Consider the following 23,201-nt stretch of genomic DNA (forward strand, 5'->3'; position numbering starts at 1 on the left):
TGATCACATTCATCATCTTGAATCACCATCTTGAATCACCATCCTCATCCGCACGCTCTAGTACAGTGCCATCTTTTGGCCTGAGACATTTGATTGATCTCCTGAAGGACCAAAAGGCATCTCGATATCTCAGCTTGACCATCCTCTGTGTGGAGGTTCATCTTCATCTTGATCACATTCATCATCTTGAATCACCATCTTGAATTATCATCCTCATCTGCACGCTCTAGTACAGTTCGAGATCTTTTGGCCTGGGACATTTGATTGATCTCCTGAAGGACCTACCAGGGGGTTTCTCTTACGTCAGCACCAATAATGTCCTGGGCGACGTATCATTTGTTCATTATCATTGTATATTCCATCTTACTCCTGAATATAACTTACCTACCTCATACATATATATATATATATATATACACCCTTATTTGTGCGCTAGAGTTTGATATTCTCTGGTCACAATCTCCTAGGGAATAGCTATTCCAAATTCAAGCTGTATTATCACAGCCTGTAGATAGACTCCAACGCTTTTATTCTGCTGCAGAGGAAGCAAAGGGGACGGTCTGATAAATGCAGACCTAGATGTCTGCTGGGTTAGTTAGATTATTGGTACTCTGTACCTCGGTTGTCATAACTACAAGTGGACAGCAAATCATTGTTAGGCATACGATTTTTTAGCCATACATGCCTTGGTTTTAGTTGTGTATTATAAATGTACGTGTCTATGTCATACTATTAATCCTTGTGCTACTGGTGATTGTCAATGGACTTCATTGTAAAAAAATAAATTATAATTTATTTTCTTTTCCTGTAGTTCATACTTTCACACAGTTTTATTGTGCTTAATATCTGCACATCCACAATGTATACCTTTATGATGTTCTTTTATCCTTTTGTATTTTGTCATTGTGTATTGTATTCTACTTTTATCAATAAAATTTGTTTGGAATAAAAAAAATAAAAAAGAAGAGAAGAAAATAGCCATACTAGATATAAAAGAGACAGAAAAAAAAAAAGAGCATGAATTTAGGGATTAATTAATTGGTCGGCCTAATTATATTTAATAATTGATTTCATATATCGATCTGATTAAATGATCATTATCGTTGACTTAATTAATCATTTAAACTTCCTGACAATCAAAAGGTCCCCATTGTACGGTTAATTAATCTTTCATACCTTGGTGTCCCAGCCACAGAAGTTTGAAGGCACGCGGAGGTTGAGGACATTATTTCCTTGGGCGTTGTTCACCTTTAAATCCATACGAGGACCACAACACTCCCGATGCTCGGTGGCTTGGTACGCAAGTTGGCCATTGCTGCCAAACAAATCGTATGTAGTATGGCTCTGGAATGTGCTCGCCCCTGAAATTTCAGAATTATAGGAAGAATTTAGTGAAGAAAGTCAAATGTCTATGGGGGGGGGGGGGGGGGGGTTCTACAAAAATAGATGACATTTTGCTACACCCATCTGCCTTCTGATGGTAAATTCACATCTACTGTGTCATGGTTATGCAATAGAGTTGGTCTGCTTACCTGTCTCCATGTGTTCATCTCTAGAGACCAGCCGACCCTCACCTGACTGCTTTTATAATCCATCCTCTGGCATGGCTCCACCCTAGCTCCTATCAGAGAACTCTATATTAACCTGTGCACTGCAAGCCAACCCTGCTGATCAACCTTTGTGTGTTAGCTTCCTGTTACCTACTGTGTGCTCTTCTGTTACGTTACCGACTTTGGCGTGTCCTTGACTATCCCTGTTTGCCTGTGATCCTGACCTTTTGGCGTGTCCCTGTCTATTCCTGTCTGCTTGTGGCCCCGACCTTGGCTTGTCCCTCACCATCCCTATCCTCCTGTTGCCTACTGTGGGTGTGAGCTCGGGGACCCTGGGGGTCACGACCTGGAGCCAGTTGCAGCCAAGTCCATCCTCACCACTAGAGACTCTGGTGAACACCTGCTGGCTCTTAGACTCAGCGCCCCAGGGAATCTTACGCTCTAACCCTGGTGGGATCCATCTTGGTGTTCTGGTGGCCCTGCCTTCCTATCACCTTGACCCCTGTCGGCAGCAGTCAGCCGTAGGGTCCACAACCTTGCGGTGCACTCCTGATCCCTACGGCGTGCATCTGTCACCTGGCCTCAAGGTGACCTGACATACTGTTTCTGTAATTCAAATACTCTATATGAAGATACACAGATTATAGAAAATGTTATCTCCTTTTTTCGTAAACCCTCCTACTGGTGGGGGTGGAGTCAAGTAAGAAATGGAGACTAGAACTCCATCTGCTGGCTGGAGTATGGATATATTTAAAATGTTAATGTGGATATTTTAAATAAAGAAATGTTAATGTGGATTATTACTTGAATAAAAAGAGAAAAATAATACATAAAGCGATGCACAACATCACAATGTGTTCCATTTAAGACAAAATTGTTAAAATGGGTGATATCTGGAGATCTAGTCAGCTCTGCCAATAAGAGCAGCAGGAAATGTTCATTGATAAATTTATCATATCATTGCACCCCGAAATCCCTGAACAGAGGAAGGAAAATCCGAATAGACATTTGCGCACTGAAATATTTTGTTTCGGAATTTTGTTTTCGTCCGAAAAATAAAATGTATTTAGTTACTCCTGAAATTTATTTTTATTTATTTTGTTCCGTTAAAAAATGCATTCGTCCGAAAATCCGAAATAATTAAGGTCGACTCTGCCATTGAAGGCTTATGGTGTCTGTCGAATGTTCTAAGAATATTTGGCGGAGCAGCTAAACTGTACGACGCCGCAATCGTACATTTCCAGTCGAATGTTTTCCCGCTTACAAGCTATAGTAGAATTCTAATGTTGTATGACACTAGTAATAATTATATTTATTAATTATTATTACTAGTCAACCAACATTAGAATTCTTCTATAGCCTATGGGCGGAGCATTTGACCATAAATGTCCACTCGCGGTGACTGCTTCATCTAATCTTCATGTCGAATCTTTTCTCTCTGGGTCGAATAATCTTGGACTAATAGAGTTAGGTTAGGCACATTTGACCTTTTTTGCTATTGTCTCTATAATGGCGAATCTTCTCTATATGTCGAATCTTTTCTCTCTATGTCGAATCTTTTCTCTCTATGTCGAATCTTTTCTCTCTATGTCGAATCTTTTCTCTCTATGTCGAATCTTTTCTCTCTATGTCGAATCTTTTCTCTCTATGTCGAATCTTTTCTCTCTATGTCGAATCTTTTCTCTCTATGTCGAATCTTTTCTCTCTATGTCGAATCTTTTCTCTCTATGTCGAATAATCTTGGACTAGTAGAGCTAAGGTTAGGCACATTCGACCACAGGTTCGATGGCCACAGATCACTATTGTCAGCCTCATGTCGAATCTCCTATCTATATCGAACTGTTGCAACGAAAACAAAAATAAAGCATTTGTTTATGTCGAATCTTTCGGCTTTCTGATTCTGCGCGTTCGTTATCGTTTGTTAAAACGATAACTAAAATACCCGAAATTCGGACGAAAATACATTCGGACGAAAAACGAATGCACATGTCTAAATCCGAATACATTTGTAGAACAAGCAATCCAGTGAAGGCGAAGATGGAATGTTATGCCCCCGTACGCACGATCGGAAATCCCGTCAGCAAAAGTCCGATGAGAGCTTTTGGTGGGAAATTCCGACCGTGTGTATGCTCCATCGGACTTTTGCTGGCGGAATTCCACGTTCTCCATTTTTCGGTCGGAAAAAGTTCAGATCGGAATTTCCGATGGTCTGTACCAATTCCCGATGCACAAAATTCCTACGCATGCTCGGAAACAATTTGGCGCATGCTCGGAAGCATTGAACTTGATTTTCTCGGCTCGTCGTAGTGTTGTATGTCACAGCGTTCTTAACGGTCGAAAGTTCAGAGAACTTGTGTGACCCGTGTGTATGCAAGCCAAGCTTGAGCGGAATTCCGTCTGAAAAAACATCCAAGTTCCGCTCGTGTGTACGGGGCATAAGAGGACACCAATAATTGGTAGAAGACTAATGGAGATTTGGGGGGGGGGGTCAGGGCATTCCAAAAAAAATAAAAAAATAAAAAATAAACTTACTTGTTTGTTTCATGGAGAGTGCATTGACCTATTAAATAGAAGAAAGACGAGTCAGTAAAGTATGCCTGGTTACCATTTCCACCACAACCAACACCAACATTCTCATAACCTTTGTAGCAGAGGAACTCGCAGGGAGCCTGGAGAAGTCTTGTTCAGGATTTACACATCTTCCAAGTATATATATATATATATATATATATATATATATATATATATATATATATATATATATATATATATATATATATATATCTTTCTGGACCTCTGGCCTTCTGTTCCCTCTGGGTTGGCACCCTTCCCTTCCAGGCCTATTTAAGCTCACCTGGACTCATTGCTCTGCAGCCACCGGGGAGCAGCCCAAGTCATGACAAGCTAAAGGTTGGTGAGAAATGGAAAACTCTGTATATGGAGGCTGACAAGCCTTAGTCCTGGAGAGCCTGATAGTCAGGATGGCCTCATGTGTAGTTAGTGGTGGGACAGGCCAGGATTTTGTTTTGGAGGGTTTGAACCTTTTTGCAGCTCTGTACAGCACCTGTATATAGCACCAATAGAAGACACACCACTGGTTGTCACTCCAATACTAGACTGGGATCTGTGCCTGGAAACGTTACTCACCCCAGGTAGCATTATACCTGCTACATATCCTGAGCTCACACCATCAATATCATCATTCCTAACAGGTGCCTATGGTAAATGGATGAGTTCCAGGGGCAGGGCCGCTGATAGGGCAGTACAGCCGACCCTGTTGTACTGGACCCGGCCCCATCAGGACAACAGGACCACCCTATCTCTCCCTATTAAGCACCAGGACCCACCATTTCTCGCTACTAAGCACCAGCCCCCCCCCCCCCCATCTCTCCCCATTAAGCACCAGGACATGCCATTCTTTCTTACTAACAATTGGGACCCCCTATCTCTCCCCACTAAGCACCAAGACCCCCCCCCCATCTCCCCCCCACCCACTAAGCTCCAAAGCCCTCATCTCTACCCACTAAGCACCAGGACCCCCATCTCTCCCCATTATGCACCAGGGCCCCCATCTCTCCCCACTATGCACCAGGACCCCCATCTCTCCCCACTAAGCACCAGGACCCCCATCTCTCCCCACTAAGCACCAGGCCCCCCTGTCTTTTCCCACTAGGCACCAGGACCCCCCCCAACTCTCCCCACTAAGCACCAGGACCCCCATCTCTTCTCACTAAAGCACCAGGATCCCCTGACTCTCTCCACTAAGCACAGGACCCCCAAATCTCCCCACTAAGCATCAGGAGCCCCTATCTCTCCTCTCTAAGCACAAAGACCCCCCCCCCCCCATCACCCCCACTAAGCACCAGGACCCCCTATCTCTCCCCATCAGGGTAAGGATCAGGGGCAGGGTTGGGGGCCCCATCAGGTAGGCTGTAGGGGGCCCCATTATTTCTAACAGTGGCCCTGGCCAGGCATCCAGGGTGGGCAGCCTGGAGTGAGGGAATGAGTGAAAAGCAATATGACCCCCGAAGGTGATATACTTGAAAAACAGAGAAAAAGGAGCAAGACCAGTATAAAACCCTCAGAGGTAAAAAGGGACAAGGGATGATTAGTAGTAAATATCTAGGCAATGTTCATGAAAATAAAGTGTATATAATATAATGAATCCAATAGAGGGAATACACTGTTAGCGTGAGCAGACTCTACTTCAAGCGAGTTCTCCCACAAATAGTCATGTAAAAAACAGAAAACGGAGAGGGGAGAGAGAGAGCCACTGTCTAAGTGTAGTAGCATTAGGAAAATCAATACAAACTGGATGATAAGTATTTCACTCACATATACATGAATACAGAGGGTGGGCAGGAGGGGTGGCTGGGGCACTGTGCTATCATGTGAGGTGGGGGGGGAGCACCATGAGGCGATTGGGGGGGAGGAGAATTTTTGTTGGGTGGAGGAATTTGGGGGGGGGGGGGCGGCAGGCAGTAAGAGTTGTTCTAGGAGGGAAAATTTGGGCTAGAAATTGTGATTTGGGTGGGATTTGTGTTGGAAAGAGGGATGGGGCAGAGAATTTGTGCTAGGAGGGGGGGGGGATTTGTTCTGGAAAATATGATATGCTACAGGGAGAATGGAAATTTGGGGGGGGGGGATTTGTGCTAGGATGGGGGAATGGAATTTGTGCTAAAGGGGGGGGGATTCTGGAGTTGGGGGGGGAGAGGCTTTGTGGTTGAAGGAGAAATTTGAGGGGTAGAGGATTTGTGCTAGAAGGGGGGGGCATTTGTGAAGGGGCCTTACTGGGATAGAGAGGATGTGAGCTTGGGGAGCAAATATTTGTGCTGGGAGGGGGGTGGATTTCTGCCTAGGGGGTAAGCATGCAGATTGGTCCTTAATTTTGAATGGGGGGGGGGTTTGCTGACACATAATACTGATACATCTTGGGGGGGCTTGTACTGGCAATGCACAGGTAAAACACAGCGTACCAATAGGTTTAATGGGGACATCAATGGAAGGCAGCTTCTTAAAGTGGTTCTAAAGCCACTGCATTCTACGCATTAAGGTAAAAAACCTTCTTTGCAGCAGGATCCCCGCCCCCCCCCTTATTCCTACCTGGGACCATCCGATCCAGCGATGTGCATGAAAGCAGCAGCTCTCGCCGCTGTCTCCCACCTTACTTGGCTGACTGATAGCAGTGGCTCCTGCTGCTGTTAATCAAATGCTGTGACGAGGGACCTTGGGGCAGGGCAGAGTTGCCTGGTCTGTGTTAATAGACGCAGACTGGGTGGCTCGGGAGTAAGCACTCACCGAAGAGGAGGAGCCTGGAGCTCCGACGGGGGACCCCAGAAGAAGAGGAACAGGGCTGCTCTGTGAAAAACCCATCAAGCAGTGTAGGCAAGTATAACATGTTTTGTTATTTTAGTTTAAAAATAAACAAAGGTTTAATATCCCTTTAAGAATACTCCAAAGGATTTAAAACAATAAGAAAGAGGAGAGAGAGGGGAAGTGCACCACTCTTAGTGTAGTATTTATAAAGGGTAAGGTACAAAAAAATAAATTAGGTGATACACTCACATGAAGGTAGTGTAACACAGACATTACTCAATGTGTCCAGCAGGTGGTGTTCTTCTGATGGTCCCCAATGGAGATTTATGGAGGGTGGATAGGGAGCTGCCCCTGGTGGATGGTCTCATCAGTGGATGTAAAAATACGGTGGCAAAAACCAAAAGGGAGAGTGTGCTGCTCTAGGTGTGGTATTGTTTATTAAATTAAAAAAAAGATAAAACGATAAAAATGCACTCACATGTGGTAAGTAAAGCAACAGTCAATATACCAAAAACTTTCAGATGGTGGCATTATATCATGGGTTCCAATGGATAGTCAGTGCTGGATGATCATAGGTGGATAAGTATGCCAAGAAGAGCTATGGCAAGATTTGCTTCCTGCTAGCCACAGTGGCCTCCAATCATACACACCAGTGTTGGATCTAGGGTTGCCACCTTTTCTTCAAGCCAAACCCGAACACTTTATGGGCATTCTTTTTTTTTGTAGAATAAACTATACATATATTTTGCTATTAAATAACATTTCTAATCATATGAAGTTACATCAGAGTCCACAGAGTTCCCCCTTTTATATCTGAACTTGTAGAGTTTCCTTTCACTGTAAGGGGGGACTCTGCAGACTCTGATGTAAGGGATAACTCTGGGGAATCTGACATAAGGGATCCTCTGGGAACCCTGATTTAAGGGGGGACACTGAGAACTCTGATATGGAGTAGACTCTGATTGAAGGGGGAACACTGTGGCCTCAGGTGTAAAAGGGAGCTCTGATATAAGGGGGGCTCTGAGAACCCCCGATTTACCTTAGTGTACCCACTCAGAGGCAGGAGATAGGAGGAGGAGACTTCAGTCACAGACGGGGATGGATGGTGAGCTCACTCACCCCTTGGCAGTCAGCACCTGTCATCCAGGTGTATCTGAGGCTGCTGAACTTCAAATTTCCAACCCACACTTTCCTTTTCTGAGGAGTGTGGGCAGACCCAGAGGGGTAGAGCCGGGAGGAAGAGGTTCAGATCAAGCCCTCTCTCCTCTCCCATCTATATGTGGGGGGATTGTTAGTTCTGGCTTTGGGCAGTATGAAAGAGAGTGTAACAGACACTCTCAGCTTAGACAACTGCAGCCAGCAACCCTGCTGGGAAGCCATAGTCCAGTCTAAATAATGTGTCCGGGTTTCAGGCAGTCTGAAACCCGGACACATGATTCCAAACCCGAACTGTCCGGGTGAATCCTGGACAGGTGGCAACCCTAGTTGGATCCTCCTAGTGTCTGGAATCATGACTCAGACTGAGACAGAAGTGCAGTAAAAAAATAAAAAAAAATAAAAAAATAAAATCAAACTATTTAATAAAATGGTATAAACAGAGCAAAAGTAGCCAGAGTTCGGTAACCAGAGTGTGTAGTCAGAACAAGCCAGAGAAACAGGGGTCCAGAGATCAGCGTAGTGGGGTGCAGCAAACAAGATCAGGAACCAGAAAGGAAGTCAGCCAATCAAAAAAGTCTATCACAGGAAAAAACACAGCAGAGAGAGCCCGGATATGTTGACCAGGACAAAGGCACAGACGATCTGATCCAGAGAGTTTATATAACCAGCATGTCCAGCTGACGAGCAGGAAATGAAGACCAGGTGAGTCACTGTGGAATGAAGAGTCTTTGGCAATTAACCGACAGCTGAGCATTGAGCTCTGAGAAGGAAGGGCTGAGCCCAGCCTTGACAGTACCCCCTCCTCAACGATCTCTTCCCCCTCGGAGGACCACCAGGTTTGAAGGGAAAAGGTCTACGGAAGGCACGGAGGAGGACAGGAGCATGTATGTTCCACCGAACCATACCCCTTCCAATGGTTCTCAACCTGAGCTGGGTGAGAAGATTATTCCGAAGTGGTGAAATGGTTGCATACCTAAGGTTTTAATGAAGAGACATGAAATACATTTAAAACTGGCACCACAGTTTATTGGGCCTTTTCGTATTATGCTTTAGACCTTCCTTCTAATATGCGTATTTCAAAGGGGGAACATGGAGTTGGCAGTTGCGAGATGACAGCCAGACCCTGTTCCTAACTTGGTAGGAAGGCGCAGGTATGTGTCTGTGGTTAGAATGGAGTCTGTACCTATCATTGGAACGTCGCAAGGACTCTTAGACCTGTACCCAAATGGAACGAAGACCACGAAGATGCTCCTCCAAGGCAGGAAGGCTCTGAGGAACAAATGAGTTAGGCAATATGGATGGTTGGAAACCATAATTCACCATGACTAAAGACAATCGGGAAGCAGTATTGACAGCACTATTGTGAGCAAACTCCGCCCAAGGTAAGAGGTCTGACCAGTTGTTATGGTGGTCAGAGATGTAGCAACATAAAAACTGTTCCAAGGACTGGTTGGCTCATTCTGCAGCCCCATTGGACTGAGGAGGATATGCAGAGGAAAAGAAAAGCTGAATTCACCAACTGTGCACGAAAGACTTGCCAGAACCAGGACACAAACTGGCTACCATTGTTCGAGACGATCACCTTGGGTATCTCAAGTAAGCGAAAGATCTACCAAGCAAAAATGGAAGCCAGTTCATTAGATGTTGGCATCTTCTTAAGTGGAATACAATGAGACATTTTCAAGAACCGGTCAACCACCATAAGGATAACTGTTTTGCCCTGAGAGTTGGATAGCTCCACAATGAAATCCATAGACAGGGGGGGTCCAAGGCCTCTCTCCATTGGAAGAGAGGCCTTGGAGCCTCTTGGAGAGAGGCCTTTGTCTCTCTCGGAGTCAATAAGAATGGCAAACGTGATCAACTTCTCCAGCTCAGTGGATATGTCTCGGGCTGCTATCTCATCTTTGATGTTATATGAGAGACCATGAGAAAAAGCAGCCACAAGGGCCTCATTGTTCCAAGAAACCTCTGCTGCTAGAGTACGGAAGTCAATGGCATAATCGGCAACAGATCTCGTACCCTGTTTGGTGGACATGAGGCTTTTGGCAGCAGAAGTGGAGCGTGTGGGAACGTCAAATACCCCTTTTAAAAGTAAGCCACAAACTCTGGGAAACTCAGCATGACAGGTTTTTGCGTATCCCATAGAGGGTTTACCCAGGCCAAGGCTCACTCAGAAAGCAAAGATATCACAAAGCCTACTTTGCTTTTGTCCCTTGGAAACGCCTGGGGCAGAATCTCATCTCTGCAACAAACGGGATCAGGAACCCAAAGGGAAGTCAGCCAAGCAAAAAAGTCTATCACAGGAAAACACAGCAGAAAGAGTCCGAATATGTTGACCAAGGCAAAAGGCACAGACGATCTGATCCAGAGAGTTTATATAACCAGCAGCTCCAGCTGACAAGCAGGGAATAGAGACCAGGTGGGTCACTGTGGAATGAAGAGTCTTTGACAATTAACTGACAGCTGAGCACAGAGTTCTGAGAAGGAAGGGCTGAGCCCAGCCCTGACACCTAGTTATTATCCTATGAGTAAGTAGTGCTTCTTGGAATACTTATGACCATCCAGGGCTGTCTATCCATTGGAACCCATGATAGAATTCCACTGGCTGGAAGCCTTTGGTATATTGCCTGTTGCTTTACTTACTCCATGTGAGTGCATTTTTATCTTTATTGAACAACATTACACTTAGAGCAGCCCACTCCCCCTTTGGGTTTTGTTTTTTATGCTGTATTTTTACATCCACTGATGAGATCATCCACCAGGAGCAGCTCTCTATCCACCCTCCATAAATCTCCATTGGGGACTATCAGAAGGAAGCCACCTGCTGGGCACATTGAGTAATGCCTGTGTTACACTACCTTCATGTGAGTGCATCTCATAATTAACATTTTTGTACATTGCCCTTTATGAATACTACACTGAGAGTGATACACTTCCCCTCTCTTTGTTATTATTTTATATCCATCAGAGTACTCTTAAGAAGCTGCCTTCCATTGATGTCTCCGACTGAAAATATTGATACGCTGTGTTTTATCAATGTTTTCACTCTGAAAGCCCTTATGCTGATTCCTTTTATAGCAAAATTTCTAGTTCCAACCCAAATTTGGGGTGATCACATCGAGTGATAAATATCTCAAATAGGCACATATGAGCCAAAAATGAAAACCTGTCTGGCGGAGGCTCTGACCTTACGGCATGACATCCAGGTGTACCTGGACAAACGGACACTGCACTTCAATAATATCACATGATGCATGAAGGGCCATCCCTATGAAGGGGAGGGTTTAGCCCCTGAAAAATGTTGGTGTTAATGTTTTTTTTGTGGAATAAAACTACCTATGGACTGTACAAACCAGTGTCCCACATTCTTCCTTCTAAAATTTTTAATGATCCCCACTTTGGGTCCAGTATGCTACTCCGTTTGGTGAAAAGCAGCCTTCAGGACCTTTACACCGTATACCAGGATACAGCTCTACAGAGTTCAGTACTTCTACCCCCCTAGAATGGCAAGATTCAATGTCTGAGGTTGTAAGCTGCCCTCCAGACAGGTACTCTTTATATTGTCACACAGAAATAAAATAGATCTCACCTGAAGAAGATATTCCAGTCCAGGTGGAGCAACAGCAACTCCAGCCATAATATCCTGCAACATATAAAAATATGGAACTTTATTATAGGTAATACTGGCAGGAATTTATGATTTGAGGAGCTTCAGCTATGGGAGATGGAGGGGCTCAGCTATAGGGGGTGAAGGGCCAAGCTATGGGGGGATGCTATAGCCCCCCGGAGCTCTGGGAAATGTAGGAGCTCAGCTATGGGGGGGGGGGGGGGTGGAGGAGCACAGTTATGGGGTTAAAAGGAGATAAGCTACAGTATGGGGGATGTAGCAGTTCAGCTATGGGAGACAGAGGAGCTCAGCTATGGGGGATGGAGGAGCTCAGCTATGGGGGGGCCCAGGTATGGGGAAATTAGGAGCTCAGCTATGGAGAAAAAAATAGGAGCTTCAGTTATGAGGGAAGGAGGAGCTCAGCTATGGGGGGTGGAACTCTGTTGTGGGGGTTAAAGGAGATCAGCTATGGGAGACAGAGGAGCTTAGCTATAAGGGATGGAGGAGCTCAGCTATGGAGGAATTAAGAGCTTCAGATTTGGGGGCTGGAGGAGCTCAGTTATAGGGGATAAAAGGAGATCAGCTACAGTATGGGAGACGGAGGACGGAGGAGCTCAGCTGTGGGGGACAGAGGAGCTCAGCTGTGGGGGACAGAGGAGCTCAGCTGTGGGGGACAGAGGAGCTCAGCTGTGGGGGACAGAGGAGCTCAGCTGTGGGGGACAGAGGAGCTCAGCTATGGGGGACAGAGGAGCTCAGCTATGGGGGTCAGAGGAGCTCAGCTATGGGGGTCAGAGGAGCTCAGCTATGGGGGTCAGAGGAGCTCAGCTATGGGGGTCAGAGGAGCTCAGCTATGGGGGACAGAGGAGCTCAGCTATGGGGGACAGAGGAGCTCAGCTGTGGGGGACAGAGGAGCTCAGCTGTGGGGGACAGAGGAGCTCAGCTATGGGGGACAGAGGAGCTCAGCTATGGGGGACAGAGGAGCTCAGCTATGGGGGACAGAGGAGCTCAGATATGGGAGACGGAGGAGCTCAGCTAAGGGGGATGGAGGAGCTCAGCTAAGGGGGATAGAGGAGCTCAGCTATGGGGGATGGGGGAGCTCAGCTATGGGAGACGGAGGAGCTCAGCTAAGGGGGATGGAGGAGCTCAGCTAAGGGGGATAGAGGAGCTCAGCTATGGAGATCGATGTCAGAGATTACAGTTATTTACCTCTGGAGAAGAGACTCTTAAGAAGGGATATGATTACAACGTACATGTGGGTGGGGTGCAGCGTAACACGGAGGAAATAATTCACACAGGAAGATGCAATAAAAGACTTGTATTTAAGAGATATAATAACAAACACGGTGGCAGAGGCCCCCCTGACCCCCCCACTTCCATTCGAGCCCTGGGCTTCCAGTTCTGGGAGGGCATCCATGGACATCCTGCCAGAACCCTGCCTCCCATGTGTGCGCGATCCCTGGGGTGCGCATCTAGCGCGTTCCTTCGGACACAGCTGGTCACAAATTATGGTAAAGGGTCCATCACAGTGGTCGCATCATCGCATGTAAACAGACTTGCCGGTCATCAGCAGTCCTTTCCTCCCACACTGTGTCTGTGTGAGGAAAGGAGAGATGAGAGCGTCTCTCATACAGCCCAGAGCATGCACTGACAGCACTCCCCTCCCTCGCATGGATAGGAGAGGCGAGAGCCTGATCGGCTCGGCTTCTCCCTCTGCCCCTCCCCTCCAGTGTGTGCACCATGGGAAGTGTGAAGCCAGGCAGCTGAATGTGATCATTCACACTTCCCGCGGTGCACACAGGAGGAGAGGGGTGGGAGGAGAAGGAGCAGATCAGCTGCAAGGGAGGGGGGGGGGGGGGTAGGGCGAACTGTCAGTGCAGGCTCTGGGCTGTATGAGAGAGACGATCTCAGCTCAAAGCCCTGCGGCAAGCAACCCCACTGGGGTCCCCCCCGACAATGGCGGAACACCAGGGCCTGATCGCAAGTGCAACCTCAGTGACCCTGGTTTTTCCACCACTGCCCGGTGGGAAGGCTCCCCAGCCAAGTGCACTCTCTGTTTCCAGCAGCGTGAAAGAAGCAGATTCCAGCTGGACTGACAGCGCCTGCTGAGATGGGGCAGAATGCGGCCTGGCCGTCTAGTGCTCAATAGGGAAGGTGTACAGAAGAAATGCAACCCTACACTAGCCCTGCTCATCAAAAACATTTCCCTAATTCTAGTACTGTCCCTACCAGACAGGGTACCTTTACCTACTCTGCCCACTCGCAAAACGTGTGCCAAGCCTGGGAGCCATGGCCTTAAATACACATTTACCCCCCCATTTCCTGACCAGCCAGGCTACAGATTAAGAGTCTGGTATGGATCTTTAGGGGGACCTCACACTTTTTTTTTCCCCTATTCTTTTGTGTGAGGTTAAAATCCATACCAGACTGAAACGGGGATGTTTGCTAAAACTGGAGCACTCAGAATGTGGTGCAGCTTTTGCATGGTAGCCAATCAGCTTCTAACTTCTTCAGGTTGTTCGGTAGAGTTTGACAAACGGTTTGGGCCAAGCAAAAGTTTAGCCCAAACATCGTCTGTTCGCCCCTTCAGGTAACACATGAATTTGCCCCACAATGCACTAAGCGCTGCAGAGTACATTATAAGCCCCGATTAGTCAATGCTTTACCCAATCAGGGCACAGTAAATAGCTTGTCGTTAGGGATCGGGCCGGGAAGCCGGCCACCACGTCCTGATGAGTCATCAGCTGTCAACGGGCTTCCCCACTGACGGAGGACAAGAAGACACCGAAAGTCTCTGAAGATGAACGGCGCCTGCCTGAGTCCAGGTTCAAGCCCCACCATCCAAGTGGACATAGAGTTAGAATAAAAAATTGCAGAGCGAAGCGTGGCCGTGCCCGAAGCGTGGCGAGCGAAGTGTGCCCGCGAGGGACCCTCTTACTAAGTGCTACTGTATGTCCACTTGGATGGTGGGACTTGAACCTGGACTCAGTGCGCAGGCGCCGTTCATCTTCGGAGACTTTAGGAGTCTCTTTGTCCTTCGTGCTGCACAAGCCCTGCGCAGTACGGGCCGGACACTATCCGATGGGGGGACAGTATTTAACAGAACACCGGCAATAGAAAAATGGCGTGGGGATCCCCCCCCAAATCCATACCAGACCCTTATCCAAGCCTGCAGCCTGGCAGGTCAGGATAGGGGAGGAGGGATAAGCGAGTGGCCCCTCCCTTCTGAACCATACCAGGCCATATGCCCTCAAAATGGGGGGGGGGGTGCTTTGGGGCAGGGTGGGTTGATGGGGACAAGAGCCTCTTCCCCACAACCCTGGGCTGTGGTTGTAGGGGACTGTGGGGTTATCATAATCTGGAAGCCCCTTTAAAAGGGAGGCCCCCAGATCCCACCCCCAACCCATGTGAATGAGTATGGGGTACATAGTATCTCTACCCTTTCACCAAAAAAAGTGTCAAAAAGAAATAATTTTTTTTTTTGACAATTCCTTTATTAAAAAAAAATAAAAAAAAACACAATGGCCCCCTAAGTAAATGTACTGTCCCACTGCAGCACTGGACCAGGAAAAAAAATAAATGAAAAAGCTCCACCCACGACAAATGCTAATTACTAAATGCTCGCTCCTCCGTCTGATGGTTCGAAAATAGGTAAGGGGCAGGGCCACCAGGTGACGTCGCCAAGTGGTTCCACCCCTTACCAATTTAAGCATAGTCAGAAGGCGGAGCAGACAGATGGTGGTAAGCCTTCGTTGTGGGTGGAGCTTTTTTTTTTTTTTATCGGTCAGGTGGTGGCGGCGGGCGTTGTGAGAGACGATAGATCAACATTGGGTGACATTTTTATTTTTATTTTTTTATATTTAACTAAGGAATTGTCAAAAACTGTGTGTGTGTTTTGCCACTTTTTTACCCTATACTCATTCACATAGGGGCTGAGCTGGAATCTGGGGGCCCTCTGCCTGCAGATCCCCACAACCACAGCCCATCGTTGTGGGGAAGAGGCCCTTGTACCCATCAACATTGGGATAAGGGGGGCACCCAAAGCACCTCCCCCATGTTGAGGGCATGTGGCCTGGATGATGGAGAGCTTCCCCCCCCCCCACCCCTCCGCTTTTCCAGGTTGCATGCTGGGATATGCGTCTGGTTTGGATTTTTAATTTTTTTTTACATTTTTAAATGTCTTTTTTTTTCTCCTTTATAAATGTCAGTTTTGCTGAAGTAGGTTCTATACATGGTACAGAGGTGCCACTTTACGTGGAGACTAAGGGGACCCCCCGGGCACTATATTTATAGGAATTTTTCATTTTTATTGTTTTTCTTTAACCACTTCAATATATGTCTTTTTTTTCTCCTTTATAAATGTCAGTTTTGCTGAAGTAGGTTCTATACATGGCACAGAGATGCCACTTTACGGGGAGACTAAGGGGACCCCCCGGGCACTATATTTACAGGAATTTTTCATTTTTATTGTTTTACTTTAACCACTTCAATATAGGGCACTTCCGCCCACTTGTGGTTAAGAATCATTAAAAAATCACTGCTCCTTCAAAAACTATCTTTAAAAAAAAAAAAAAATTGCATTGATACATGTCCCCCAGGGCAGTACCCGGACCCCCATACCCCTTTTATCACCAATTACTTGTATATAAGCTTTCAAAATGGGGACTTTTGATTCTTCAAGTTTGGGTCCCATAGATTTTAAAAGGGTTTGGGTCCGAACTTTTTACATATTCGTGAGTTCTGGTGTGAACCCTACCGGGCGGTGTTCAGCCCATCACTATTGTTCAATTACCAAATACTTAAAGAGCGCCTACCGCAGATATACTGCGGCAGGGCGGCTCTATTGCACAAAACGATGTAGCTGTACATCACTTCGTGCAAAAGACTGTGGGGTGCGTGCGCTATTTGGCCAGAGGGGGAGTTGATCATCGGGTCCAGCGGACGAGATGACAGCCGGGACCCGCCGATCTTTCCTCAGAGAGGCAGAACGAAGATCTGGACTATGTAAACAAGGCAGATCGCCGTTCTGACAGGGAAGAACACAGTAATCATGTGTTCCTACTAAGCAGGAACACGGATCTCTGTGTTCCCCCAGTCAGACCATCCCCCCACACAGCTAAAGCACCCCTAGGTATAAACTTGACCCTTTGAGCCCCCCTGATGTTAACCCCTTCCTTGCCAGTGTCATTAGTACAGTAACAGTGTCTTTTTTTTCTAGCATTGATCACCGTTTTGGTGTCACTGGTTCCCAAAAAAAAAAAAGTGTCAAAAGTGTCAGTTAGTGTTTGATTTTTCTGCCGCAATGTCACAGTCCCGCCAAAAATGAATGTCGCCATTACTAGTAAACAAAAAAAAAAAAAAAAAAAAAAAAAAAATGCCATAAATCTATTCCATATTTTGTAGACGCTATAATTTTTGCGCAAACCAATCAACGTACACTTATTGGGATTTTTATTTTACCAAAATACATAATGGCCCAAATTAATGTAGAAATTTGATTTTTTTTTTTATACTAGACAGTAAAAAATATTGTTCTTTTTTTTGGTAAAATTTAACTTTTTTTGTTTATAGCACAAAAAAAAAAAAAAAAAAAATAATTAATTAAAAAACTCAGAAGTGATCAAATACCACCAAAAGAAAGCTCTATTTGTGGGAACAAAGGATTCCAATTTTATTTGGGTGGAACGTCGCAAAACCGCGCAATTGTCAGATAAACTAGAGCAGTGCCGTCTAGCAAAAAGTAGCCTGACGTCTGCTCCAACCTACCTCTGTAATGTCGCCGACTGTCACCTCTCCTCCCCACTCTCTGCTGTCTCTCCTCTGTGGTCTGATGTCTCCTGGTGGAGTCTCCTCCGCTCTCTGCTGTCTCTCCTCTGTGGTCTGATGTCTCCTGGTGGAGTCTCCTCCGCTCTCTGCTGTCTCTCCTCTGTGGTCTGATGTCTCCTGGTGGAGTCTCCTCCGCTCTCTGCTGTCTCTCCTCTGTGGTCCGATGTCTCCTGGTGGGGTCTCCTCCGCTCTCTGCTGTCTCTCCTCTGTGGTCTGATGTCTCCTGGTGGAGTCTCCTTTGCGGTCTGATGTCTCTCCTCTGCGGTCTGATGTCTCCTGGTGGAGTCTCCTCCACGCTCTGCTGTCTCTCCTCTGTGGTCTGATGTCTCCTGGTGGAGTCTCCTTTGCGGTCTGATGTCTCTCCTCTGCGGTCTGATGTCTCCTGGTGGAGTCTCCTCCCCTCTCTGCTGTCTCTCCTCTGTGGTCTGATGTCTCCTGGTGGAGTCTCCTCCGCTCTCTGCTGTCTCTCCTCTGTGGTCTGATGTCTCCTGGTGGAGTCTCCTCCGCTCTCTGCTGTCTCTCCTCTGTGGTCTGATGTCTCCTGGTGGAGTCTCCTCCGCTCTCTGCTGTCTCTCCTCTGTGGTCTGATGTCTCCTGGTGGAGTCTCCTCCGCTCTCTGCTGTCTCTCCTCTGTGGTCTGATGTCTCCTGGTGGAGTCTCCTCCCCTCTCTGCTGTCTCTCCTCTGTGGTCTGATGTCTCCTGGTGGAGTCTCCTCCGCTCTCTGCTGTCTCTCCTCTGTGGTCTGATGTCTCCTGGTGGAGTCTCCTTTGCGGTCTGATGTCTCCTGGTGGAGTCTCCTTTGCGGTCTGATGTCTCCTGGTGGAGTCTCCTTTGCGGTCTGATGTCTCCTGGTGGAGTCTCCTTTGCGGTCTGATGTCTCCTGGTGGAGTCTCCTTTGCGGTCTGATGTCTCTCCTCTGTGGTCTGATGTCTCCTGGTGGAGTCTCCTGTGCACTTTATTGTGACATGGTTTCTTTTTATTGTTGTATGTTGTAACAAAAATATTCCGGCAAATATATTACTACAACTTCCTGTTACCACCCATCTGTGACGCAGCTGACTGGACAAGGAGGAGTGTGCAGAGTCCATACATACAGGACAAGAGAAGTAGTACTGTGCAGAGTCCATACATACAGAATAAGAACAGATACCGAGAATTACACCCGACATACAGGACAAGAGAAGTGGTACTGTGCAGAGTCCATACATACAGAATAAGAACAGATACCGAGAATTACACCCGACATACAGGACAAGAGAAGTAGTACTGTGCAGAGTCCATACATACAGGACAAGAGAAGTAGTACTGTGCAGAGTCCATACATACAGGACAAGAGAAGTAGTACTGTGCAGAGTCCATACATACAGAATAAGAACAGATACCGAGAATTACACCCGACATACAGGACAAGAGAAGTGGTACTGTGCAGAGTCCATACATACAGGATAAGAACAGATACCGAGAATTACACCCGACATACAGGACAAGAGAAGTGGTACTGTGCAGAGTCCATACATACAGGATAAGAACAGATACCGAGAATTACACCCGACATACAGGACAAGAGAAGTGGTACTGTGCAGAGTCCATACATACAGAATAAGAACAGATACCGAGAATTACACCCGACATACAGGACAAGAGAAGTGGTACTGTGCAGAGTCCATACATACAGAATAAGAACAGATACCGAGAATTACACCCGACATACAGGACAAGAGAAGTAGTACTGTGCAGAGTCCATACATACAGGACAAGAGAAGTAGTACTGTGCAGAGTCCATACATACAGGACAAGAGAAGTAGTACTGTGCAGAGTCCATACATACAGAATAAGAACAGATACCGAGAATTACACCCGACATACAGGACAAGAGAAGTGGTACTGTGCAGAGTCCATACATACAGGATAAGAACAGATACCGAGAATTACACCCGACATACAGGACAAGAGAAGTGGTACTGTGCAGAGTCCATACATACAGGATAAGAACAGATACCGAGAATTACACCCGACATACAGGACAAGAGAAGTAGTACTGTGCAGAGTCCATACATACAGGATAAGAACAGATACCGAGAATTACACCTGACATCCAGGACAAGAGAAGTAGTACTGTGCAGAGTCCATACATACAGAATAAGAACAGATACCGAGAATTACACCCGACATACAGGACAAGAGAAGAAGTAGTACTGTGCAGAGTCCATACATACAGGACAAGAGAAGAAGTAGTACTGTGCAGAGTCCATACATACAGGACAAGAGAAGTAGTACTGTGCAGAGTCCATACATACAGAATAAGAACAGATACCGAGAATTACACCCGACATACAGGACAAGAGAAGTGGTACTGTGCAGAGTCCATACATACAGGATAAGAACAGATACCGAGAATTACACCCGACATACAGGACAAGAGAAGTGGTACTGTGCAGAGTCCATACATACAGGATAAGAACAGATACCGAGAATTACACCCGACATACAGGACAAGAGAAGTAGTACTGTGCAGAGTCCATACATACAGGATAAGAACAGATACCGAGAATTACACCTGACATCCAGGACAAGAGAAGTAGTACTGTGCAGAGTCCATACATACAGAATAAGAACAGATACCGAGAATTACACCCGACATACAGGACAAGAGAAGAAGTAGTACTGTGCAGAGTCCATACATACAGGACAAGAGAAGAAGTAGTACTGTGCAGAGTCCATACATACAGGACAAGAGAAGAAGTAGTACTGTGCAGAGTCCATAGCACAACTGCACCAGAATTTGCAACCTCCATTTTTTAGTAAATCTCCCTCATAGGTTTCAAAAGCCAAAACGGGACAGCTAAGACTGGCACATTCTGATAGGATGGCGACAATTAAAACAATCAATACAAAATAAATAATTAAAACAGAGATCAATATGTATATAACAGATGAAGTCTATAAGGTCGGATGCCTATAGATTCCCCTGAACAGGAACAAAGGGGCAATTTTCATTGGTTTCCACCTCAGCTTAATGAAAGCTCGTCCTACATTTGCCCCAAATTCCCTACAGAAAAGATAAAAGAAAAACTTTGGGGGTAGTAAAGTCCCCCAAGGGGTGGGGGGGGGGGAGTGAAGGTGAACATGTGACCCGTAAAGGGTCCTGATGTTACCTGGGGCACAGTGGTAGTGTCTTGTGCTGTCCATCGCACAAAAAGGGACCAGCAGGGGAATTATCCGCCATGCCCACTCCCCCCCCCCCCCCCCCCATTTCAACCCCCCCTGGCAGGTCCACCTACAGGAAGTGTCTCTTTCAGTTTCCAGGTACTGACGCTTCCCACCTGAGCCCAGATCCCCCTCACAAACCCTTCTACATGGTAGTGCTACTGAAATCAGATCTTGGCTGAAGGTTACATGTACTCTCACTGGCCACTTTATTAGGTCCAACTTTCTAGTAGCAGGTTGGACCCCCTTTATTGGGTACACCTTGCTAGTAACGGGTTGGACTCCCTTTATTGGGTACACCTTGCTAGTAACGAGTTGGACTCCCTTTATTAGGTACACCTTGCTAGTAACAAGTTGGACCCCCTTTTGCCTTCATTCTTGGTGGAATAGATACAACAAGGTGTTGGAAACGTTCCTCTGAGATTTTGCTCCATAGGGACATGATAACATCACGCAGTTGCTGAAGAATTGTCGGCTGCATATCCATGATGCCAATCTGCTGTTCTACATACCAAAGGTGCTCTATTGGATGGAGATGTGGTGAGTGTGGAGGCCATTGGAGGACAGGGACCTCATTGTCCAGTGGTGAGATGATTGGAGGACAGGGACCTCATTGTCCAGTGGTGAGATGATTGGAGGACAGGGACCTCATTGTCCAGTGGTGAGATGATTGGAGGACAGTGACCTCATTGTCCAGTGGTGAGATGATTGGAGGACAGGGACCTCATTGTCCAGTGGTGAGATGATTGGAGGACAGGGACCTCATTGTCCAGTGGTGAGATGATTGGAGGACAGTGACCTCATTGTCCAGTGGTGAGATGATTGGAGGACAGGGACCTCATTGTCCAGTGGTGAGATGATTGGAGGACAGGGACCTCATTGTCCAGTGGTGAGATGATTGGAGGACAGGGACCTCATTGTCCAGTTGTGAGATGATTGGAGGACAGGGACCTCATTGTCCAGTGGTGAGATGATTAGAGGACAGGGACCTCATTGTCCAGTGGTGAGATGATTGGAGGACAGGGACCTCATTGTCCAGTGGTGAGATGATTGGAGGACAGGGACCTCTTTGTCCAGTGGTGAGATGATTGGAGGACAGGGACCTCATTGTCCAGTGGTGAGATGATTGGAGGACAGTGACCTCATTGTCCAGTGGTGAGATGATTGGAGGACAGGGACCTCATTGTCCAGTGGTGAGATGATTGGAGGACAGGGACCTCATTGTCCAGTGGTGAGATGATTGGAGGACAGGGACCTCATTGTCCAGTGGTGAGATGATTGGAGGACAGGGACCTCATTGTCCAGTGGTGAGATGATTGGAGGTTTGTGACATGGAGCACTATCCTGCTGGAAGGAGCCATCAGAAGATGGGGACACTGTAGACATAAAGGGATGGACATGGTCATCAATAATACTCAGGTAGGCCGTGGTGATTAAACCATGCTCAATTGGTACTAAGGGGCCCAAAGTGTGCCAAGAAATTATCTCCCACACCATAACTCCACCACCGGTGATATAAGGCAGGATGGTTCCATGCACCAAATTCTGACCCCACCATCTGAATGTTGCAGCTGAAATCAAGACTCATCAGACCCGGCAACATTTTTCCAATCTTCTATTGTCCAGTTTTGGTGATCCTGTGCCAATTGTAGCCTCAGTTTCCTGTTCTTAGCTGACAGGAGTGGCACCTGGTGTTGTCTTCTGCTGCTGTAGCACATCTGCTTCAAGGTTGGATGTGTTGTGCGTTCAGAGGTGGTAGTCGGCATACCTTGGGTGTAAGGAGTGGTTATTGGAGTTACTGTTGTCTTTCTATCATCTGGAACCAGTCTGCCCATTCTCCTCTGACATCAACAAGGCATTTTCCTCCACACAACTGCCGCTCACTGGATATTTTCTCTTTTTCCCACCATTCTCTGTAAACCTTGAGAGATGGTTGTGTGTGAAAAACCCAGAAATACTCAGACCGGCCCGTCTGCCACCAACAATCATGCCACGTTCAGTCACTTTAATCCCCTTTCTTCCTCCATTCTCAGCAAGTTGTCTTCACCACGTCTAGATACCGAAATGCACTGAGTAGCTGCCACGTGATTGGCTGATTAGCAATTTGTGTTACCAAGATATTGAACAGGTGTACCTAATAAAGTGGCTGGCGAGTGTCATTGTGGACTAAGAACCTGTTACATGTGCGTGGCTTGTGCCAATAAGGTCATCAGACTTTGGTAAAGACAAGTGATTCTGTGCCATTGGGGTAAGTGGCAATTGTGAATAATTAAGGAGTTGTGGCCTTGATAGTTATATCCTATCCCTCTCACACTCAAAGTCCAATAATTGACCTCGCAGCGCACGCCGATGTACGTCGGCAGAATGGCAGGGGCAGGCAAATGGGCGTACCTGTATGTCCCTTTAAATTTGCCGCCCTGCCATCGGGAGCGTGCACCCATGCTGGTCGGGACCCCCGTGAGTCCAGTCGCGGGTCCCGCGGACTCGATCGCCGCGGGCGTACCCGCGATCGTCTCACGGGGCGGCCGAATGAAGAAAT

At 46.8% G+C, this 23,201-nt stretch overlaps 1 protein-coding gene across 1 annotated transcript in view; it reads right to left on the bottom strand.

Annotated features, from left to right (window-relative positions):
• LOC143981423 (uncharacterized) overlaps positions 1 to 18,597 on the bottom strand; it is a 32,640-nt gene extending 14,043 nt beyond the window's left edge. Inside the window, exons 1-4 of the mRNA XM_077479249.1 lie at positions 17,395 to 18,597; positions 11,614 to 11,667; positions 4,083 to 4,110; positions 1,177 to 1,361 (exon numbers count right to left, since the gene is read on the bottom strand). Coding sequence (XP_077335375.1) covers positions 1,177 to 1,361; positions 4,083 to 4,110; positions 11,614 to 11,667; positions 17,395 to 18,582 — 1,455 coding nt within the window. The 5' untranslated portion in view covers positions 18,583 to 18,597. The remainder of the gene's footprint in view (positions 1 to 1,176; positions 1,362 to 4,082; positions 4,111 to 11,613; positions 11,668 to 17,394) is intronic.
• Between the last annotated feature and the right edge of the window lie 4,604 nt (positions 18,598 to 23,201).

This window comes from Lithobates pipiens, unplaced genomic scaffold, assembly GCF_037356315.1.
Source record: "Lithobates pipiens isolate NorthernLeopardFrog02 unplaced genomic scaffold, aLitPip1_a1.2 Scaffold_157, whole genome shotgun sequence".
Lineage (NCBI taxonomy): Eukaryota > Metazoa > Chordata > Amphibia > Anura > Ranidae > Lithobates > Lithobates pipiens.